The following is a 22,477-nucleotide window of genomic DNA, read 5'->3' on the forward strand; positions in this document are numbered from 1 at the left end:
TTTTGTTTGTTTTATTGTTTTTATTTTGTCTCCTATGTTTTATGTGCCATGTTTTATTTATTGTACTGTTAAGCACTTTGTACCAGCTATAGCTACCTAAAGCGCTCTATAAATAAAGTTGAGTTGAGTTGAGTTGAGTAAGAAATATGGGACAGAAAACAATATATAGAATATAAATATAATATATATATAGAAATAAAAGTACAATTAGACCTTATAGGCATTTTATGAAACAGTTCATGAGAGGTATAAAATCACATTTCGTTATCTGGCAGTATCTGGTATCTGGCTTGCTGTCTTGATTCATACTCCTCGCCAGTTGGTGGCGGTAATGCACCATAACCTTGTTTGCCAAGCGCCAATAAACACAAGAAGAAGAGGAGTACGTCATGGTCTCGCGATAGCACACGCGTTTTATTCGAGCTAAACTGGAGGGATTTGTGTGCGGTGAGTGCCGACTGAGCAAGCTAGCAGGCTAACAACACAGTGGACATAATTTATCTGGAACTGAACGTGCTGCTCTTCACAAACTACTCAACAACTCTGAGGGGAGGACTTTGCCACCAAACGAGGTATAATGGCGTGAAAATTAAGCCTGATACCGTCCAGCAAGTTCACTGCACAAACTAACACTCGTCCAGTTTTAATGTAAGCCATTCAAGAGTAGAGTTGAACATGTTTAAACAGCGAAACTAGACGAACACATGAACGGAAAGGAAAAGCAGTATGGTGTAACGTAACAGAGCGACTAAATATTGGCTCTTGTTTTTAGCTGCTAAGTTAACGTTTAGGGCTTACCTTTTATTACTTTATAACGTTAGAGGCGTGAAATAAACGTTGACACTAAACTCTGTTTGTCTATATATGTAGATTCTATGTCTATTAATTGTTTTAATAATAGCTACTGAAATATCCAAGTTTTGGTTGTCAGTGGTGCATCATTGTAGTTTAACTTTCTGGCTCCTTTCCTTTCTTTGAATCTTCAGTTTTTGTTCCACAACCACCAGTGGCTCTTAAAATGGATTTAGAAGACGACACTACAGTGTTAACAACCTTGAAGTCCTTCAATTCCTTCATCAGCCACTCAGACCGCCCACAGAGACTGTCAGATCACTCTGCAGGGAATGGACATCTGCAGAGTCAGTACAAACGCAGCATGGAGGTACTGTAGACACAAATGGCATCATCAGTAAATAAGTCATGTAGTAGAAAGGCTGTCTGCGATGACTGATTTGTCTTCTCTTGTAGCTTTTGGGAGCTGCAGAGAGGGTTCAGTCAAAGAATCGCTACCTTCAGTTGGACCAGGAGAAGCGGCAGATGGAGCTTAGTCACAAGCGAGCCAGATTTGAACTTGAGAGGGCTGCTTCTGACAGTGCACGGACTTTGGAGGTACATCCCTCTGCGTTTATATTATGCAAATGTGTTTAGGGTTGAGTTATATTTACATCTATGTCACATTTACCCCCCCCCCCCCCCCCCCCAAAAAAGAAAAATCATACATGGGATACAAGTCTTGTTTCAATCTTCTCTCTCAAACTTTTGTTACAGCACGAGGTTGACCGTAACCAGGAACTCTTGGGACAAATAAAAAAGTTAGCTGAAAGAGAGACTGAGGCAGCAAAGAACCTTTCAGAACAGGTGGATGCAAACCATGCTCTGCGTAAGAATCTGGAGGGCCTGAACAAGAAACTGGAGGAGCGAGATTTTACATCGAATTCTGCTAACCAGGTAAACACGCACAGAATTTTGCATATGCTTATTTTCTACTTTGGTCACATCTCTTATCTCATGTTGACTTACTTCTTACATATGTTCCCAGACCATCACTTCTTTGAGGGATGAGATCAGAGAGCAGAAGCAGAAGATTCAAAATAAGGACTCAACAATTTCAGCTAAAATCCTGGAAAACCAGGAGTTGCAGGAACAGCTAGATTTACAACACAGGTATAGACATGTTTAGAGACTATTGCTTATCTAGATGTATGTTATGTTTATGCTTGGTGATTTATTGACCACATTCTTGTATCTGATGCCTACTATAATCAGGAAATATCAGGAAATCTCTCAGCTCTGTCAAAGTCTCCAAGCTGCAGAGTCGTCTTGCTCCGAACACATCATCAAGATTAAGGTACACCTTTGTTTCCTCAATTATAGAGTTTTGGCATTGGAATTGATGCGAGTCAGTTTGTTTGCAGCCAGGAGGTTTCTATGTATCTGCTGGCACCAAAAAGGCAATGATTGTTCACATAACTTGTTATTATAACTGTTACAAGGTATTACTGCTTGTTTTTGTAACTGTTGTGTGGTCATCAGGTATTTGCAAAGTTTCTTGTTGATATGCTTCAGAGATGTGTGAATTAACCCCGATGTGAAGTGTTTGCAATACAACACAATTGAATATTGCATGCTTTTAGGAGAAATGTCCGCTCCTCTTCTCCCCCTCACACACAAAATGAAAAAATACCACGTACTGGGGGAAATGGGAAAGAAGAGGTTAAAGTAAAAAAGGTTTTACATCTTGTTGCTCTCATTGCTCGCATTACCCATACATTTGAGAAGACAAATCCAGTTGAGGTGTGAGCAGCATTGTTTCAGCTTGTACCAAAATGACAGTGAAGAAAAGTATTGTCCTGTGTAGACATTCAGAAACCTGGATTATAGAGGGACTGAAGTGCTTTGGACATAAAAACATTACATTTTTTTTATATTTTCCAATTGCCAGATGTTGCTTGAGATGTTTGTTTTTCGTGTCATGCTTGTTCCACTTGTTTGTGTATATTGCTCATATTTACACAATTAATATTCATGTCCATGAACTGGTAGAGTGATTCAGTTCTTAAAAGATCTTTGTGTGTCATAAAGACATTAAATGTTTGCTCTGACTGCATGTTGTCACTGTCATGTCTTTGCTCTCATTTCTTGTGGCAGGAGTTGGAGAGACGTCTTGTCTTCCAGGAGCAAGACATTGCAATTGTGAAGACTATAAAGTTGGAGGCGGCGAAGGTTCCAGATCTGGAGAAGGAGCTGAAGCACCTGAGAGATGATAACGCCTTTCTCAGGTGAAATCCGTTGAGTCTTGAATGGTGTCCAAATAGTTTAGCAGTAGACTAGACAAACTTTGGCCTGGTTCACACTGGCCTGGTTCACACTGGCATGGTGTGAAGGTCACTACTGCGTTCTGTCATGTTTTGGGCATCATGTTCGGTGCCCATGTTAAAAGATTAGAGTGGTATACTCCCTGTAAAGTCCTTTTTTCAAGTGATGCAAATAATCCCATCTGAATGTTTGTTACCACCTTACAAAATGTGGTTTAATTGTCGCTAAGTGTTTGAAAGTAATGTTTTAAATCATGTGAATTTCAGATTCATTCTTAAATCAACATGACAAGACTTTGGGGGTGTGGCTGATATACCTGTTGCACACACACACTATTCTGGTCTACCTTCTTAAATGGGGGCGCGTCAGTGTTTGTACAGAATATTAACATAAACGCTTCAGTAAAACATGTAGAGAAGTGACATTTTCATCACTTTGGTGGCAGTTTAACAATATATCGCACATACAGAGAGCTAGTTTAGCAGCAGTCCTCCACCCTCTCGTTCCCTCTTCCTCTTTACCAGCAGCACTTGCAGCCTCACAGCAGGAGTCTGCTGCTCCATCTGTTCTCTCTACTTCATTTCCTCATCTTTAGGTCATTTTAGATAAAGTGTCGGAGCGTTTCTGTGTTTTTTACATCCATGCAAGACACATTGGACAAAGACATCTCGGCTAGCTAGCAAAACAAAGGCGGTAGTTGAGGAGACAGTAAAACTGCAGTTAAATGCACTGAGAGTCTATATATTAACACCGTGTTTGAGGAGGAGTTATGCTAACTATGGCTCCTGTGCATGGTGACGGCATATTTTTAGACAGGCCTAACACATTTTGAAAAGACTAGTAGAGAGAAAATATTCTACATATGTATTTTTTTTCACATGTTCTCAGTGTTTGTGTGTGTGTGTGTGTGTGTGTGTGTGTGTGTATATAGTTACTATGATCTCACTATATACATTATGATTGTGTGAGTGTTTTCAGCTGTCACAAGTTGACATCATCTACCTATCATTCATCGTGCACTAAATCCCAAACTCTGTTCACTGTTTAGGGAGAGCAGAGAAAATTGCAGCCTGCTGAAAGAGGAGGTTGAGGGTCTGAGAAAGAAGCTGGAAAGGATGGAAAAAACCAGAGAAGAGCTGGTCAATATGGAACTGGAGAAAGAGGTAAGTCGTGAGATGGTATGCATTTCACTTTCACTGTGAGATTCAGTGTTTCCCTTGTTATGTTATTACGGCATCAACAAACTTGTAACCTGATGTTTCATAGAGACTTGTTGAGAAGCTTCAAGCCTGGGATAACCTGGAACAATCTACTGGACTCAACATCAGGTCAGAGACTGTCTTTATTTGTGACTGTGAGAGGAAAATTGATAAAAGAAATATGGAACTTTGTCACTAGGTGGAGCTCTGGTCACACAAACAACAGGGCATCACAGTTACTGTGGGTTGAGTGTGTTTTTTTAATACCAGCTTATGAGTGCTATGACTGTAACTTTAAGCATCCTTCCAAAAGTAATGAAAGAATGATTGCATGTATCCGTGTGAGCAGTGGAGCAGCTCTGACGGATTATAATGTATGCATGTACATACACACACGTGCGCACATAATTTTCTCTGATTTATTCTGGCTGTGATATTAACGGAATACTAAACAGAACACTCTGCATATCTGCCTATACTGTTCAACCCTGCAGAAGGACAGACAGAAAAAGGGGACACTATTAGGGATTAAAAGGAGAAGTTTTTTTTCTTATGCAAGTCTTGCTTAATTTAGTCTTGCATAATGTCTTATGGAACCTAACATCACTTGTTGAATTTACAGCTATTAAGAACTTTGATGATATTTGGGTTGTAAAAATCATCTTAATTGAATATACACATGTGTGTACCAACCCTACCTTACCTATTTTTCAACACAACTGATTTGATGGTTTCAAACTCCTGAGGAGTTGAACTCTTGACAAGGCACACCTGTCAACTGAAAACCATCCCAGGTGTCTTGCTCATGAATCCGACTGAAAGAATGCCAAGAGTGTGCAAAGCTGTCTTCAAAGCACAAGGTGATTACTTTGAAGAATCTAAAATATAAAACCTTGTTCTGTATTTTTCAACTCCATTTGTTTACTACATAATTTTGGAAGCATTTAAAATCAAGAAAAAGCATTACATGAGAGGGTGTGTCACTGTCCTTGAACTTTTGACTGTTACTTTATATGTGATCATTTTGTTGGGGTTGTTTCATTTCTATGACAATTTTAAGGGTGACTAGAGAATCTGTTCCAGGTGTTTAGAGTCGTCTTAACATTGGCTGCTGAGGGGTTAAAAATAACTGTTACAACTGCGAAAGGGCAGCTTTCTATGTGATGGTCATTCTGATCAAAAGTTATTGCACATTGCCAATTAACATTTAGAAATGTGGTGATGTTGGTTTTACTGATTATTTAATGTCCAGCTGAATTGGACTAGGATGTTTTTTTCTTTTTTTAGTTTAACCTGGGATTTGTAATGCAGGAAAAGATGGCAAATGGCAGGCCATATTAAAAATAAATGATACACTCTACATCAATTACTAAATTAATCGTCAACTTTTTTGATTGTTTCAGCTTCTTAATGTGAATATATTCTCAAATATATTCATTATTTGCTCCATATAATGAAAACAATCATCATCACCTGGAACATCATAATGTCCAGGTTTGACAAACACTGATCACTTGAAGCCTTTGTCTGTTGTTGAACTGGGAATTTTTGCTGCTTCTGTGAGGCAATCTCTGCTCCTGCCTCTCCAACTTGTTGTAATGTTCATTGTTGGTCATATGCTGTGAGAGCATGGGCAGGCTTTGTGTGGGTAGACCTGTCAGTTGGTGACGGACAGGTGCACCAGTTTATTCTATGCGATCTGATGAAACGGTTGTTATTATTATTGTTGTACACCTTTTTTTTTTGTCATATGAAACCTCTGTGCATCAAAACCTTACAATTAAATTTGATGATATATGTCATTGTCCTTGGCCGAAAGCTACAATGGGGTGGTCATTATTGTTGTTGTGCTGTTATGTGGGAGAATAACTTTTGGGCTGAAGTTAACTGTCCAACAGCAACAATCAATGTGGCTCCCTGGTGGAGCAGACAAGCTCACAGCCGCGGCATGAATTTGCCAGCAGTTGGCTGGTTGCTGGTGTTTGCTTCCTTTCTGTCTGTTTTGTGGTCTGATAACGTTTCGCTTGCTTATGTGTTCATGTGTTCAACAATTGAAAACCAACAGCAGCAGTATGAAAATATTGTCTCGTGATTAGGCTGCTCTGTGGAACAATTTCGAAGAGACAATATGTGTGGGGAGACTTTCTGGAAATGTGTGTCCTTTTCACAACATTTGCACCAGCTCAACACAGAAAGGAAACCAGTATATGGGTGTCTCATGTTTTTACAGCTGGAGGAATAATTTTCAGGCAGAGATGGAGCTAATTGGGCACATGCTGCCACGTCCGTGTGGTGCGTTTAGAAATGAGGTTTAGGATGCTGATCTTTGTGTATCGTGAAAATGTTTTGAAGTTGGCACAATAACAGGGTGTCCACGGGGTCTTAAAAAGTATTAAAAGTTGATAAATCAATTTTGGGGAAATTAAGGCCCTTTAAAAAGTCTTAATCATGATTTCATGAGGTATTCAATTTTGCTCATAGTTTGACTGCAAAAAGTATGCATGAATGTATTTATTTTCCTACCCACGTTTGTTAAAAACAACATTGCGTAGGCATGCTCACCCTGCAACATCAGCGTAAACGTGACATTACGCATCTAGCGACAGCGAACACGCTCCCCCAGGTGCGAAATAAACTCCAAAATGATCAGAGATGGGAAAATATAGGTTTATTGCAAACTACAACTGTTTTGATAGTTAAATATGTGTTGCTGATTACAGGTTGAAGTTGTTATTAGGTTCTGAGAAGGTCTGAAAAAGTCAAAGTCAATTTCAAGTTATTGAAATTAACCAATATTCCTGCCCTGAATAATGCTTTTTGTGTGTCTGACCCTGCTCCTTAATCAACCCAAATTAGTAATGTCTTTTTTTTTATATTGTGTAAAACATTCTTGCACAAATTGCTTTGATTCCATGCACTAATAAAATGTTCTTATGGCACAGCTATAAAGCTCAACCCAGCACTCAGAATGCCAATGGCACGCTCCCTCATGATTTGTGACATCTGTGGCATATTGACAAGTGGCAAATGTCCACATTTTGGTGTGCCCTTTTATTGACCAGACCATAAGGAGTGTCTGTGCACTGGTCACACATATTGACCACCACTCTACCATTTCAAGTTTATGCGTGTATATTTTTACCAGTCGAGATGCGCCGTTAGTCTCCGCCTGTAAGGCTCTGTGCATTACAAAATTCATAATAAATTATTATAATTCTCTATCATATACTGTATGTATTGTTTTAACCCAGTGTTCTCAAACTGTTGTACGTGTTCCACTAGTGGTACGCAAGCTTCTTTTGATGCAATTTGGAGGAAAATCAGAAATACTCTTCTACTGTATAGGGTATGTGATCGGAGTGGAGCTGAGGAGTTTTGACCACCGTGCGTTGAAAATGAAACAAATACATTAGATAATGATTAGAGTCAACCTATCTTTTGCTCCAACTTAATCTAATTTCACTATAACAGTGTGTGAAATATATGTGAAGAAGAGGAGGGTGACGCCAGAGCAAATTATCTTATTGGGAATAAATCTGCCTTGTGTGAAAAGTCAGTCGCTGACTTTGCACGACCTATTTACACCAATGCATTTTAACATTGGGGATTGATTTCACAGCTGACTTTAAAAATGGTCCCTTGTTTGTCTGAAAACATACACAGAAAGTGGCTTTGTCTTCAGGTTTGTGACCACAAATCGTTTTCTAAATTTGGGCACACAACAGTTTAACAAGACTCTGGAGTAAACTCTATTAGATCCACTTCCCTCAGTGAATGTATGTGCTCAGAAATGTGTTCACAGGGTTACACTATCCTGACGGCTCATTTGCTTCGAACCGTGTTAACAAATCATTAATAATAATAATCTATAATTAACATGACATTTTATTTACAACGCCAATAGGGATGTGTTTGTTTATTTTTTTGTCTGGAAAAAACAACGACAAAAACTCCTGTGTTCAGGGCAATTTGGAATAACCTACCTTACCATAGTTATTCCACCGTATGAGTCATTAATTCATGTTTAGGCATGAGATTATTTCCATAAATAAGGTTCCACGCTGCTAAAAGGACGTGGTGATAAATCCACGCCAGCCAAACTTTCACATGATGGCATACTCTGATATTCCAACCTTGATGTTAACCTTGACTGCTCAGCCTTTTGCTTTCATGTACCTAATTTGTCATATGACTCGGTAGACTGCTGAATGTTGCAGCAAAATACCAGGTCAGCTCTCAAGATACCACACCGACCATCTCTAGCAAAAGCTAAAATTTGATTGTGTGTTTTTTTTTTTTTTTTAAAGTAGGAGTAACTGCCTGTCAAGTTGCGCTAGTGACTGAGCTACATCACATTTTAACCCTGTAAAGCCCAAACCATTAAATAATTGACAGAAAAAAAAAAAAAAAAAAAATTAAACTGGAGCCTTTATTGGTCCTTCTGAACAAACACGTTTTTTTTTTTAAATAACAATTTCCATATAGGGGTTTTAATTTGTATCATATATGATACAGCAGGTCACTATGCTCAAATATTCTTTTTTTTCTTGAAAAATACACAAACCAGTCCAACAAATCCAACAAAAACAACAGCAATGGAGCTGGCAGGGTGGAGGTCTGGAAGACATAACATTTCCTTTATTTTTACTCATTTTGCGGTTCACAACCTTTTTATTTTGAGTGATGGTAGGCTTTAAAACAGTTGTTCAGACAAAGATGCACTCTGCATTTCTCACAGTACACATAGGCAAATTGGCCTACGCAGTGCTTGCATCTCTGTTGAATTTCTCTGTCGGGTTTTCCTTAATTTTATACATCGGGTTTGTCAAGGAAAAAATTCACACTGCTCGTGTGGGGGGCTCAAAAACAAATGTATCACAGATGATATGTTTGTCGTTATAGGGTTAATAATTCAAATAATTCAGTATGTGCAGCTTAAATATTAAATATCCTAGTGTACATCTGCTCATAAGTTATTCAGTTATTTGATCATCATTGGTTGAGTTAAAAGTGCATCTTAACTATAAATATGGTCTGGTTTCTTTGACAGTAAAGGCACTAACTGTATTTTGTGGATGTGGATTTTGGGGATTGTCTTAATTTGAGGTGTTTTTACCATTAGGAGACAAACATCTAATTGAAAATTTGATTGATTTAAAGTTAAAATTAAAACCTTCCTTTTTGAGAAAGCTTATAGTTGGAGCTGGCTCAGAGAAACCTGGACCATTTATGCTGCTATAGACCTAGACTGCTGGGGGAATTCCTGTGGTGCACTCGCATTCACTCTCTCACACTCAGGGTATGAATATGACTTTATTATGTCATTTACCTTGTTCTTTCTCTCCCTCGTTTGTGTCTTTCCGTCCTTTCATCCTCATCTTGAACGATCCAGTTCCAGTTTTGAGGCTGCTATTATTATCATCATCATACATGTCATCACCATTATTATTATTATGCTATAATTAAAAGTTGATATCAGTATGATTTTTTTTATCCACAATCTGACACTTTAGTTCTATAAACACGTCATCACTTACTAACTGTCCTGTATAAACTTATTATTGATACAACAGTTGTTGTATATCTGCTCCTGTTGTTTCTCCCTTCTGTCCTTACACCCCAATCGGTCGAGGCAGATGGCTGCACATCTTTGAGTCTGGTTCTGTCAGAGATTTCTTCTGTTAAAAGCGAGTTTTTTCTCTCCACTGGCCCCCAGTGTTTGCTCATTGTGTGAACTGTTGGGTTTCTCTGCTCTCCATGATGTTGTCTATGTGCAGTGCCTTGAGATAATAAGTTATATGTTAGATAATATGTTGTGATTTGGTGCTATACAAATGAAATGGAATATTTCTGTCAGGAGTATAAGACCCACTGTGTTTTGCCTTCCAATTATGTTTTTGTTCGTTTTGTGTTTTGTAATCTTTCAATCTCTCCCATGGAGGGAGTTTATTTTGCAGAAGTGTGACCAGTATTTAGACCACTATCCAGCTTTCATATCTCACTCTGCTGCTCATGTTATTTTATTTCCAGCAGCTCCCCACTGGCCAACACACAAAAGAATATGGAAACTGTCATTTTCATCTATTTTCTCTCTTCTTTTTCCTTTTATCTGTGATAGAGATTTTTAGATGTTTGTGTTTCCTTACACATGTGTAAACAAATTGTTCTGTGCTGTGTGTGTGTGTTCTGTAGAAAACCAGACGATCTGTCCAGGGAGGTGATTCAGATCCAACAGAGAGAAATTGCTCTGAAAGAGCAGAACTACACACTCAACAGCTGGTAACTCACACTTCCCCATCCACTCTCTCTCACACACAGACACACAATCTTTCTCTGCCTTCAAACCCTTTCTCTAATTCTGTCCGTCTCCATCCCCCTTTTCACACCATGGATCTATTAGAGCATATCTCTGAGAAGTCCTTAATTGTCACAACTTAATTAAACTGGTCCTGATTCTGATAGCTCTCCTGACAGTAACCACTACTATCTATGTGTGAGAGACTGTGAGCAAGAGTTGGGGAATTCACTAATTAAACCTGTCCTGTTTAGGCTGAGGTGATGTCTTGTGGGGAGAGCTGCACACATGCTCTTGTACATTCATGCTGTAGCTAAGTGTAGCCAAGAAAACGTTGATTATGTAACAAGCGTCTTTTTTCTACTCAGTGTATTGGGCTCATTATGAGATATTCGGAACGTCAGGATGGGAGTAGACAATGAATGGAGAATGGTGTAATTGTCCCCCAGTGTTGTCATTAACCAGACTTAGGGAGTATTATTATATATAGTATAGTCTATGGGTTGCTTTTCTTGGGTTGTTTAAAGGTGACATAGAATGGTCCTATCTCACATGTGAGCTATGGAATTCTACTTACAAATATTAAAGCGGACCTAGAGTGGTCCTGTTGCACATATATGTTAGTTATGGAGGTCTTCTTACATACATTAACTTGTTTTTATGGTTAAAAACCTCCTAGTTGCTGTAGACGAGCCAATAGAAATCCTCTTCTCTGACGCTTTTTCCCAACTGCGAGACTTGAGACTCAAATCGCTCACCCAGAAGACAGTCTTGTGATTGGCCAGTATATTCAGCACACCCGCTCTCAGAAGCACAGCTCCCCCCTCTGGAACGGTGGATGCACTGCTCCTCATTATCAAAACACTGTTTTAACGATGTTTAAAAATAGCTTCTTCACGACTCCCTGCTGCAGTCCCTTTTATGACTTTGACCCAGAGTCAGAAGCCACTGTCGCTCGTGAAACACCTCCACAATGGACGTTATTCTTCTTCTGCGGTTCAATGTACGTAACCGGATGTGCCCTGACTAGTGCCCGGAGCAGGACGATCTGAGATTACAATAAAACACAGCGTTCTCAGCAGTGGCTGAACTGTTTGTTTTGAACCTTCAGGGCTTCTTAAACAAGGTATTGACGCAGATTACTAAAAAACAGCATTAATTTGAACTTCCTGTCTAGGTCCGCTTTAACTTGTTTTTATCAGACTGAGTATGGCGCTGTCTTCTTAAGAAGATGTTTAGCAGCTTTTCTTAAGTGTTGAGTGCTGGTTTCTTCAGCAGCAACAGAACGAGCAGTTGCCACAGCTCCTGCTCCAAAGCTCCTTCTTCTGCTCCGAAGCTGCTGTTCAGAGGAGTGGTGAGACCTGCTAGTGACGTCACTAGCAAGCACTTTTCAGATCCGCTTCGGAGAGCTCAGGAAAACAATAAAACCCTGTGTTTTCATCAGTGGCTGAACAGTTTGTTATAAAGCCTTTGGGCTTCATAAACGAGGTAATGACGCATATACACACCCAAAAGCAGTGTTAATTGGAGCTTCCGGTCTGTGTCACCTTTAAACGTTCAGAACTTACCTTGTCCCTTCTCCTCTGGCTATGCACTGTTGTTACTCCCAAACACACACCCACCCACCCTCTTGCTTTTCACCTATTCATTTATCTTCCTCTGTCAGTGTAAGGAGTGTGGAGCGCTCGCAGGCTGAGCTCCGCGCAGAGCTTTCCCAGCAGCGCAGCAAGACCCTGGAGGAGCAGAAAAAGAGGGAGACGCAAGACGCTCTCGTCCGACGACTGCAGAAGAGAATACTGTTACTAACAAAGGTACCTGGCCCTCAATATACAGCCACATTTGCACCCATTCATACTATACCGCCATGATACTTAGCTAGCTTTTTTAATTTTACTTGAAGCACTTGAAGGATGGAGCGCGAGATTGACAGGCGGATCGGGGGAGCGGCTGCAGTAATGTGGTCGTTGTATTGGTCTGTTGTGGTGAAGAAGGAGCTGAGCCGAAAGGCAAAGCTCTCGATTTACCAGTCAATCTACGTTTCTACCCTCACCTATGAACTTTGGGTTACCGAAAGAACAAGATCCCGGACAAGCGGCTGAAATTAGTGTTCCGCAGGGTGGTGGATCGCTCCCTTAGAGATAGGGTGAGGAGCTCTGTCACCCGGGAGGAGCTCGGAGTAGAGCCGCTGCTCCTCCACATCGAAATGAGCCAGCTGAGGTGGCTCGGGCATCTGTATCGGTTGCCCCCTGGAGGCAGGAGGGGTGGTTACAGGGCGTCTATTCAGCACCCACCCCCAGAGTGCCAAAACTTGAAAAACATGTTTTCATGCACACGGAATTTGGCCCTATAATGACGCCATAGTTCCCGTCAACAGCAACCAAGCATCCCTGAACAGCTGACCAACTACATGCTTGTGTCAGTCTGCCTGTGTCTGCACCTCACAGGTCTTATGGCAAAACGGTGTATAAGGTGCAAACAACAATATAAAACAGTGCAAAATACATACTAAAAGTCCACATTTAAAGACTTAAATTTTCCCATGGGAGGAGCTGATCCCTATCGAGAGTTTTTCTCCTTCTAAGTTCTGATAAAACCTGTTTATATACTGTATTACTATTATAGTCTATTATAGTTTGTTTTATGACCATTGCACATCGGGCTTTCCATAATTGTGAGCCTACAATGCAGATGACCAACTGCATGAGGTCTTTATCTTTCTGGTTTATTTGTTATCTATAAGTGAGTAAATTATTGTTTTATAATTGATGTCTAGGTTTCGCCTCGGCATGGCACAGTTACATTTTCTACTGGCTTTGCACCTGGTACCAGGAACTTTTATTAGTACCTGCCCTCGCGACCTTGGTTTGTAAAACACATGTGGAAAGACTACAGCAACACTTGCTTACAAATCATTAATGATTGATGTTAAATTGATGATTAAATTCCTCATTCTGCAGAACCTTGATTGAGGTTCTTAAATAAGTAGAGAGAAGAATACATTTCTAGTTGTTACAGTGAAATAAACCCTCCCCATCTCTCCTGCTGCCTGTCTCCCCTATTCCACTATTTCTCACATTTGTTTCTTTATACTTTAGTGGGACAGAATTACAGATCCATTAGACGCTCAGTCGCATTTTTTATCAAATAGATAAAACAGCTGACATAAAAGCAATTTAAAAAAAAGTCACAGTGATGGTAGTGTTTTCACTCTGTCTTCCTGCTCCATGATTATTTTCAAAATGAAAGTTTTATCAGAGAAAAGCCAGCAGATTTTTGATTTAGATGGAGTGAATTTCATTGCACATTAGTTGACAGTAAATAACCCAAGGGCCTGTTGTTTAGGATAGAAATTAAACTCCTACACACTGACCTCTAAATGTGTTTTCACCTTTTGGTTTTTATTTGTGTTTTGTGATTTGTCTTCCTATTTTTTTTTTTTATTGTCTTTTCTTCCCAAGGTTCTCACAAGGATTTTAGTACCGGGCAGTTGTGTGATATTACATGACAAATGATGCTGCTTCAGTGGCAAACAAAATAAAGTTGAATTAATGGAGTTTTTAAATATAGTATTTTTTAAGAACCTGACGCTGTCACTTTAAAATTGTTATGTTATGTTGCATAATTTCTGCTTTGGCTAATTACAAGCTGAATCTAATCAGCCAAACGTTAGATCTGTTTAGATCCCCATTACATCAGTTTGTCTTTTGATTGTACCCCATCAGCTAATCTCACATGAAAATTGTGGCTGTGTGGTTTATGCATAGAAATACATTCCACAATTCCAAGATGCTTTTAAGCCATTCTAGAAACACAGCACTACCTAGCACCCAACATATGGTTTCTTTCACATGGCTGTTTAATATTAGACTATTGAGCTATAAAAAAAATCCAAAATCCAAAAATCCTTGCAACCAGCAGGTACAATATTTTTTGGAAGTCTGATTGCCACAAAATGTAGCCTTCTCTGGCCAGGCACGTTTATTTATCTAGCACCATTCATACCCAAGACAATTCAGTGCTTTAAAGATGGAGAAAATACGATACACAGACATCTGAAATTAAACATTACATTAAAAACATTGGCATTGAAATATGATGCAACGTGTAAAAGTGTGATTTAGAAACAATAAAACCAAGAAAAGTGTCAGTTTCGCTTGGATTCATGACTTAAGTGCATATCAGTGTAGTACAGGGAGAGAAGGGAAACCGATCATTTCAACTGTCTTGACTGACTGTGTAAAATTGACTGTTTGTCCGTATTTTCATTAGATTATACTGATTAGAAGTCCCACTTATTCTTCAAACCTTTGTATTGTTATATCTTCTGCTTCTTTTTTGGCACATATCGTGTCCTGCAACATTCATCATTCAAATAATTCATAGCATAAATGGAGTGAGAGAGTTTTAAACTGTTACTAACAAAAACATTTTTTTAGTTTGCCTCCAGCCAGGGCCACAAGTTTCCTTCTACAGTGTATGTAATGTATGTTAGTAGTCTGACTCGCTGTACTTGGACATGTTTGCCTGCTGGCCATGCCTGTAGGCCATGTGTCTCACACAGCATCCTGTCCTTCTATCCGTCTCTTACTGTTGCCACCAAACTAGAATCCTACATGTTGAAAAATGGCTTTGACACAGATTTGGACTGTGCAACCACGCATTTGTTATACTGAGGTGTTTTCTTTGGCCAAAATGAGACAATTTGCTTCACTGTGTGCAAATGGGCCTTGTTTTGTTCCACTTTAACAAGCCCCCTCACCACTGTTTTGAAGTAGCACCACTAATGTATCCCAGGCTTAGAACAAATACAAACCAGAGTGTTTTTTCCCCCAATAGCGGAAAGATAATGGGTGCAGCCAGACCATTCTGCAACGCTGGCACCGTGCAGTGGTGCCTTTGAGAAACTATCAAAGCAAACATTCTTTGTAGCTTTGTGAGCTTCTTATTATCATACAACTGCCCTAAAGACTGCAAAACCAATTAAGAATCAGAGATATAAGATATAACTTTGTAAATATTCCATATTTTGTACAAGGCAAATAAATAATTAATATCACTACATTCAGTGGTTTCCTGCCATGTTAGGCCATTTTTAACATGTGTCGTTTGTTATTCATGTTCAGAGTGGTAGAGGCTTAGGTCTCTTAATGGTAGACCTGAGTTTAAGTCTTCATAGAAATGCATCCCTTATCACCATGGGAACTCAGATCAATTGATAGAATGACTCCTCAACATAATGACTGACATTAATGTCAAAATCTTGCTTCATGCTTTCGCCACAATACAACTAAGATTTGTGAGTCATGTCAACAGTTTCCACTGTAAACACTTTTGTCTTAGCTTTATTCTGGAGCCATGCAACTTTTTCCAATGGTGCTTTTAGCTCAACACACACACACTCTCTCTCCCTCTCTCCAAGACATGCACGTTTTATTTGTGTGTGAGAATGTCAGACACAGACTGACAAAGACTTGAATGCTACTTGGAGATGTTGTGTTAGTCTGAGTGACACTTGTGATGATGTTGACTTGAAGAGGTTTGATTCTCTCTTCTCCAAGAAAAGCAACTACTTGATGTAATGGACAGATTACAGTGTTGAGGATGTTCCGGTATTACAGGGGATGATTGCTCTGTCGCAGCTCTGATTTATTTTTATTTTGTCTTTATGTTTGGTTTATTACATCGGAAATGCAAATGAACATGACCATCACCAAGCTTTTGTTAAATCCTTTGATCAAACATCTATAGTTGCCTCATATTCTCTTTATTGAAAGGCTTTTACCTATTCTGTGAACACACCCAACAGTCAAATGAGAAAATTTGATGTTCTTAAATATCTTGTTTTGTCCACAAACCAGAATTATTCAGTTTTAATGGTTTCTTGTTATATGGAGCAAAGAAATTAAATAATTCACATTTAATTTATTTAAAAATCCTCCTTGAAAACATTTGGCCGCTAATTAAGTAATCACTTAACAATCTATTATTTGTTACAGCCCGATACAAAAGTGCCACATCAAAGAGAGCTCAAATAGTTGATTATTCATGCACATAAATATTGCATGTTTGATATCACAAAATCTTTCTTGGTGATGTTGCAGCAGGATTCTGGGTTTGTAGGGCTGTGTGGTAATCTCTGTCTGTTTGGTTGCGTGTGTTGCAGGAGCGCGATGGCATGCGGGCGATACTAGAATCTTATGACAGCGAGTTGGCCCCCACCGAGTACTCGCCTCAACTCAGCAAACGGCTCAAAGAGGCCGAGGAAATGCTGCAAAAGACGCAGAATCACAATGCGGAGATGGAGGTTTGTGTGCACTTGCACTTCAATACGAAGCTCAAATTCCTGTTCAATTTCTTAGTCTTCCATATAGCCAAGTGTATTGTTAGAAATTAATCAACTTAAGTTTAGAAGATACATTGCAGTCTTGCACTTGTAAATTGCTGGTTGAGGCAAGTTGACAAATTCACTGTATGCATTACAAACTGATGAATCTGCTCTTGTGATGTAAAGAGGCATTATATGCAACTTTAGAACAAAGTGATGGAGGCTGGGGTGTTTCAAAAATGAATGAATAGCACATTTTTCTTGAATTATGGTTGCACTAGCTTCTGCATTCTGCTCACCGGCGCGGTTTCTGTCAACATTGTAAATCCATAAGACGAAAAGTAACTTTTCATGTGTGTATTTTCTTTTTTCTCCAATGCTCTCCTTCAGGTCCAGCTCTCTAAAGCACAAGAAGAGACGGGGACACTCAAACTGCAGCTGCAAACGGTTAGTAAACACATACATGGTGTGTGCCTCATTAAAAAACAAACAACAAAACTAGGGATGCATACTATAAAAAAGTAAAACTATACAGATTGTGTAATTACTCACACTGTCAGAGGGGGATAGAAATGTTCTGTACTGCAAGTTTAAGCTGTATCAGCTGATTTTTGAGTTGCAAAAGTTATCCTGGCTGCTGTTCTGTGTCAAACATACTTTATTATGTCTGTGACCAATGCACTATTACCAGTGACGTGCGGTGAGCTCTAGGGTAGGGTAGGCAGGCAGTCACGGACCAAGACGTACACACACTAAATTAGTATTTCAAACGTTCCAGACAGTGTACCGTGCAATCTGAGAATATCAAGATTGTAGTACTGTCCTATAACAGAAACTTAAACGGTGTGTGCGTGCTTGTGCGTTAAAACTTGCTTAGTTCATTTGTAGATGAATTCCATGCGCCGATCCTTCTTCAAAGTTATCGATGACAGTGTTCTAAAAGTCTCCTGACTTGGCCTTCAGTTTACAGAGTCTACAGAGTTTACAGTTGATCTGTCCTTTCTTTTCTTATACCACTCCTTTTGAAAAGTACATATAATTTTCTGTCCCTTCCTTTGATGAAGGTCCGGTAACTCAGGCGTGGGTCTCCTGCTAATAAAAGCTTCCGTTTTTCATCAAATGCCAGCCTTAAGAACTGTTTAAGCCTCTCTTGTAGAGCCATCATTACACCTCACGCAATGGCAAATGGCTTGTCCAGCCGCTGCCTGACCAGAAAACAGCGCCGTTGAGTCGCTTTTATTAGACTATGAAAATCACCAAATGCGGACTGTAATTAAAAAATCCCCCCCAAAAAAAAAAATCAAACCTTACATGAACTCAACCTCAAATTTCCCCTGACTGCAAGTGACATTTACTGATCATTTATACACTATAACTAACAATCAAGATCATCCTGCAGACACTGGAACATGCATCCTCAGTAACACATAGTGACAGGAGAAATTAAATGTTCAATTAAATGTGGAAAAGTTCTGCTTAAAATTGTTTTGCGACAGGATAGTGTGGTCTGTGAGGGGGTTCTGGCATTGAACGTTTAAAAATTAGAAGTTTTCTCCTGTGTTTTCACAACTTTAACAACTTGTTTAGTAAAATACTGATAAAGGATACCAAGTGTAAGATACTGGTACCTGTATCAATTTTAATGTTCACAGTGCCCAACTCTATCTGTGATTGACATTAACATTTCAACTGATATGTTTGCTACGTAATTTTTAATTTTAGGTTGGAGAAGTTTGAGAAAAGTTCCTGAAAAGTAAACTGCTGGTGTGTTGCATCATGATAGAAATCGGGGAATAATGTGAGGAGTTGGCATATGTGACATAGACACTATAACACACACACTCTGTGACTCTGTTTTTGTCTCTATCTATGATCCCCTTTATTTTTCATGGCTTCTTGTTACCAAGGAGACATCAACATAGCCATGGCAATGAGTATTGAAGTGTGAAATCCACCTGGTATAGCGGTAATTACTTACTCGTCTTGGGAAGACTGTGAGTGAGGATGTGCTAAGAAACGGACAGATGCTGTCAGACGGAGAGGAAAACGGTTGTGCAAATGGAAATGGGGGATAATTGTCAGGAGGAGAGTGTAATCAGAGAGAAACTAACTAAGATGTACACAGAATAAAAGCAAGCACTAGGGGAGAAAAAAAACATGACATTGTGAAATGAAGAAATGAGTCTGAGGACTAATTGTGAATCCAGGATAGAGCAGTTGTCTGTCTGGAATAGATGGCAGCACTGGAAGAGAGTAACCAAGATGTATTTGTAGACAAAAGGTGTCTGCCAGGCACATGGCTAAAGGTGGTCTGACATAAGTGCACCATGCTCGTTTCTGGTCTGTCTCAGGTGGAGTTGGAGCTGGAGTCTCTAAAGAAGCAGCAGGCCTCTGCAGGTGACAGCAGCTCCTTACTGACCAAAGAGGAGGTCAGCATACTCAGGTAAATTGGTGCGCACAAACACAACACAACCCCAACACGCAGCTATCATGTCAAAGCCTGAAAGCTGCAACCATCAAGTCAAAGCTTGACACATTAAAGGTTACCTTGCATGCTTGTCTCTGAGGATTATTTTACTTCTAGGTGTAAACCTATTCAGTTGCTATTATGCATAGACTCTGTTCTACCTTGTAGATATTAATTGCTAGCAAGTGAGTTTTTGCGTGTGCTGTTTTCAGACAAAAAATTGAAGATTTAGAGGCAGAGCGGCAACGTTTGGAGGAGCAGAACAACATTCTGGAGATGAGACTGGAGAGACACAACCTGCAGGTAGGCACTAAAACCTCAAACTGTTTCTTGTGATAGATATACTCATCTAGCACAAAGGAACCAATTTAATAAACCCAAAGGCAGAGGCCTAGTCTGTATGACACCTCAGATTGATACGCACAAATGCACCCCATATCTGACAATATTTCAAACACAGTTGGACCCAGGTGTGATTCCAGAAATGACCAATGGAGAAATTGCAGAAATTGTAGCTGGTGTAAAGTCATCCTTTATTGGCTGAAAAGGGTTAGAATTGGGAAAAACATTTTGGGTGGAGGTTATCCTCAAAACAAATGTAGGCATTCCCCAGTGTTGGCTGTAAATGAAACCGGATAAAATGAAGCCTGGTTGGGAGTCGGCTTAACATTACTCGCATGCACAAACGCATACTGTGGCTGTGAGAATCTAATCCAACTATTTTCATCTCAGGGTTACTAACTAAGTCCCTGTTACACTGATCTCCTCTCCTTTTTAAATTGTCTGTGTGTCTGTGTGTGTCCGTGCTTCACCCCAGCCAGGTCCTCTAACTGACTCATATTGTGCCAAACCACATCTACCAGTGCACTTTAATGAAATGTGTGTGGGCAAGCGTGTTGGGTCCATTTAGCCCGGGGCTGAATGAAATCCATGTGTTGTGAAGCATGACCACCACTTTTAAGGCAATTGACAACCGTGTGTGTGTGTGTGTGTGTGTATATGCATGTGCAGGTTTCAAGGCTGCACAGTCAATGGATCAGGTCAGTTCTCAGGAGTTAACTTTTATGATTCCTCCATGGTCTAATGCACACAGAGGGACTTCTATCAGACAGAGTGAAGAGATGAGTGACTGAGTAACGAGGCATTTGTAAGGGAAAATTAATGAATAGGCACGAGTGATTTTGAGAATTGAAAGCTTGAATAAAGTAACAGCAGGATTTTTCATTATGTCAGCCTGCACTACAGATTACTGTGACGTAACCCATCATTTATGCTCAGTGTTTGTGTTCAGATCACACTGAGTAAAATGACTGCCAACCACTCAGATTACCAGTATAATGAGGCTGCTTTTTGTGGATGCAATTTTTGCTTCAATCATGCCAACCAGCAGTCAGGAGGGACTTCTGGGAATTTAAGCTTGTCTTATATCAACATGACACCTTCAACTCTATTTCAAATATATACAGTTCACATTTGCACATAACATTAAAGTGTGGGAAGTGTAATTCTTTATTTTGGCGACATAAATAATTTGTAATTCATTGACAAGGCAATACTTAATAAGATACATCAACTATATCGATAACAATTTAGTTTTTATTATTCATTATGTTGAAAATTCCGGTCCCATTCAGAGAGTCCCATATTTTTACAGCTTTTAATGATGTTGGTATTATTCATATTGATTTCACTAACCCTTGTTATATAATCACAATTAGAATACATTATTCTAATTGTGATAATCATTCACCAATAGTTCTGAAACTGGAACCTGGAATTACGACAGAACAAATGCTTTCACACATGCACTACAACTATAAAAGTATTTCGAGGGTTAGGCCTCTCGACAAATAGGTGTGGCCTATTTATCTCGGGTAGTAATGCAGTTTTCCTTTTAAATAGTCCATGACACATGACATGCTAACCAATGGGGGGAAGGAAGGGAAATATGTAATTTTATGATATTGATTTGATTGATTTAAAGCACCACTGTCCTTTCCGTCTGTCAGTTGGGGACAATTTAATGGAAGCTACTGAAGATGGATAACCTTTTGTATTTTAAAATTTGATATTCATATACAATGAAAGCTTAAAGCACTGTTGACTGAACTGCACGTGTAGTCGCTGTGTGTGTGACAGTGAGAAGATTGATTGGCGCATTATTTAGGTGAAATTGGGTGAAAATGTGGAAGGATTAGTAGGGTTAGTAGTTAAACTAAAGTAGTTTTTCCAGAAAAACATAGTTATGGACTTAATCATTTACTCTTACCAAACAAAGTCACATAAAACACATGAATCGAGAACATACACAAAAATACCATATATCACCAGGAGCCAAGAGCTACTGTACTTATGCATGCTGCCATCTTAGATGGAAGAGTCCATGTGATTCATTTTGTGAAAGCCCTAGTGCATTTCAATGATTTGGTCAGATTTGTCAAACTTTTGAAATTAAGGCAGTTGCTATAGTGCCACACTCAGGATGAAGGCTCCCTTAATTACATTTGGTATGGTCACTGGACCCATTGTTTGTTTACTTGCATGGGAAGTTTGATTCCTTTAGAAAAACAGTGATAACATCAGGCCAAAAAAAAGGGCCTCTGCACCACTTGGTGCTTTGTGGCTTTAAATGTGAAAACAGAAACAAGTTGGATTTGAACAGAATGTGCTGTATAGTTGTTTTATTGAATTCTTAAGTGTTCCCTCTGATTACTCCACATTTGTCAGTCATGTTTATTTCTAAATGGCTGCAGTATTCTGTTCAATTTTGTTTCAAGGAACTAAAATTTGCAGACGGGCTTTTATAAACTGTCAAGAGCTGTTCTGCTCTCTACCATGTGTGTTCTATTTTCTTATTTTAAGTAGCTCCTCTGTTGTTTGGACCCTGTGTTCCTTGAGCTGAGATTTTACATCATCGAGACTTCAAAAAAATCTCAATTAAGTCCAAGTTTTTTGAAGTATTAAGTTACAATCAAGAGCCTCTTATCAGGCCATAACCTACAACTGTCCTCCTTATTATGCACCAGAGGATGTATTGGCTTCAATAGTGTAGACACTACTGTCCTTTATCTTTGTGTTTTTGTTGTCATGTCGAT

The 22,477-nt window shown here is 39.3% G+C and overlaps 1 protein-coding gene across 1 annotated transcript in view; it reads left to right on the top strand.

The window, feature by feature from the left end:
- Nucleotides 1–506: 506 nt before the first annotated feature.
- Nucleotides 507–22,477, top strand: part of mad1l1 (mitotic arrest deficient 1 like 1) — a gene marked incomplete at its 3' end in the record, with an annotated part of 53,072 nt that continues 31,101 nt past the window's right edge. The window contains exons 1-15 of the mRNA XM_083909723.1: nt 507–572; nt 987–1,162; nt 1,249–1,389; nt 1,549–1,728; nt 1,820–1,944; nt 2,047–2,128; nt 2,929–3,059; nt 4,145–4,259; nt 4,363–4,424; nt 10,488–10,574; nt 12,257–12,401; nt 16,754–16,894; nt 17,306–17,362; nt 19,267–19,358; nt 19,595–19,685. Of these exons, the coding sequence (XP_083765849.1) occupies nt 1,019–1,162; nt 1,249–1,389; nt 1,549–1,728; nt 1,820–1,944; nt 2,047–2,128; nt 2,929–3,059; nt 4,145–4,259; nt 4,363–4,424; nt 10,488–10,574; nt 12,257–12,401; nt 16,754–16,894; nt 17,306–17,362; nt 19,267–19,358; nt 19,595–19,685 (1,593 nt within the window). The 5' untranslated portion in view covers nt 507–572; nt 987–1,018. The remainder of the gene's footprint in view (nt 573–986; nt 1,163–1,248; nt 1,390–1,548; nt 1,729–1,819; nt 1,945–2,046; nt 2,129–2,928; nt 3,060–4,144; nt 4,260–4,362; nt 4,425–10,487; nt 10,575–12,256; nt 12,402–16,753; nt 16,895–17,305; nt 17,363–19,266; nt 19,359–19,594; nt 19,686–22,477) is intronic.

This window comes from Microchirus variegatus (assembly GCF_963457635.1).
Source record: "Microchirus variegatus genome assembly, chromosome: 23".
Classification (NCBI taxonomy): Eukaryota; Metazoa; Chordata; class Actinopteri; order Pleuronectiformes; family Soleidae; genus Microchirus; species Microchirus variegatus.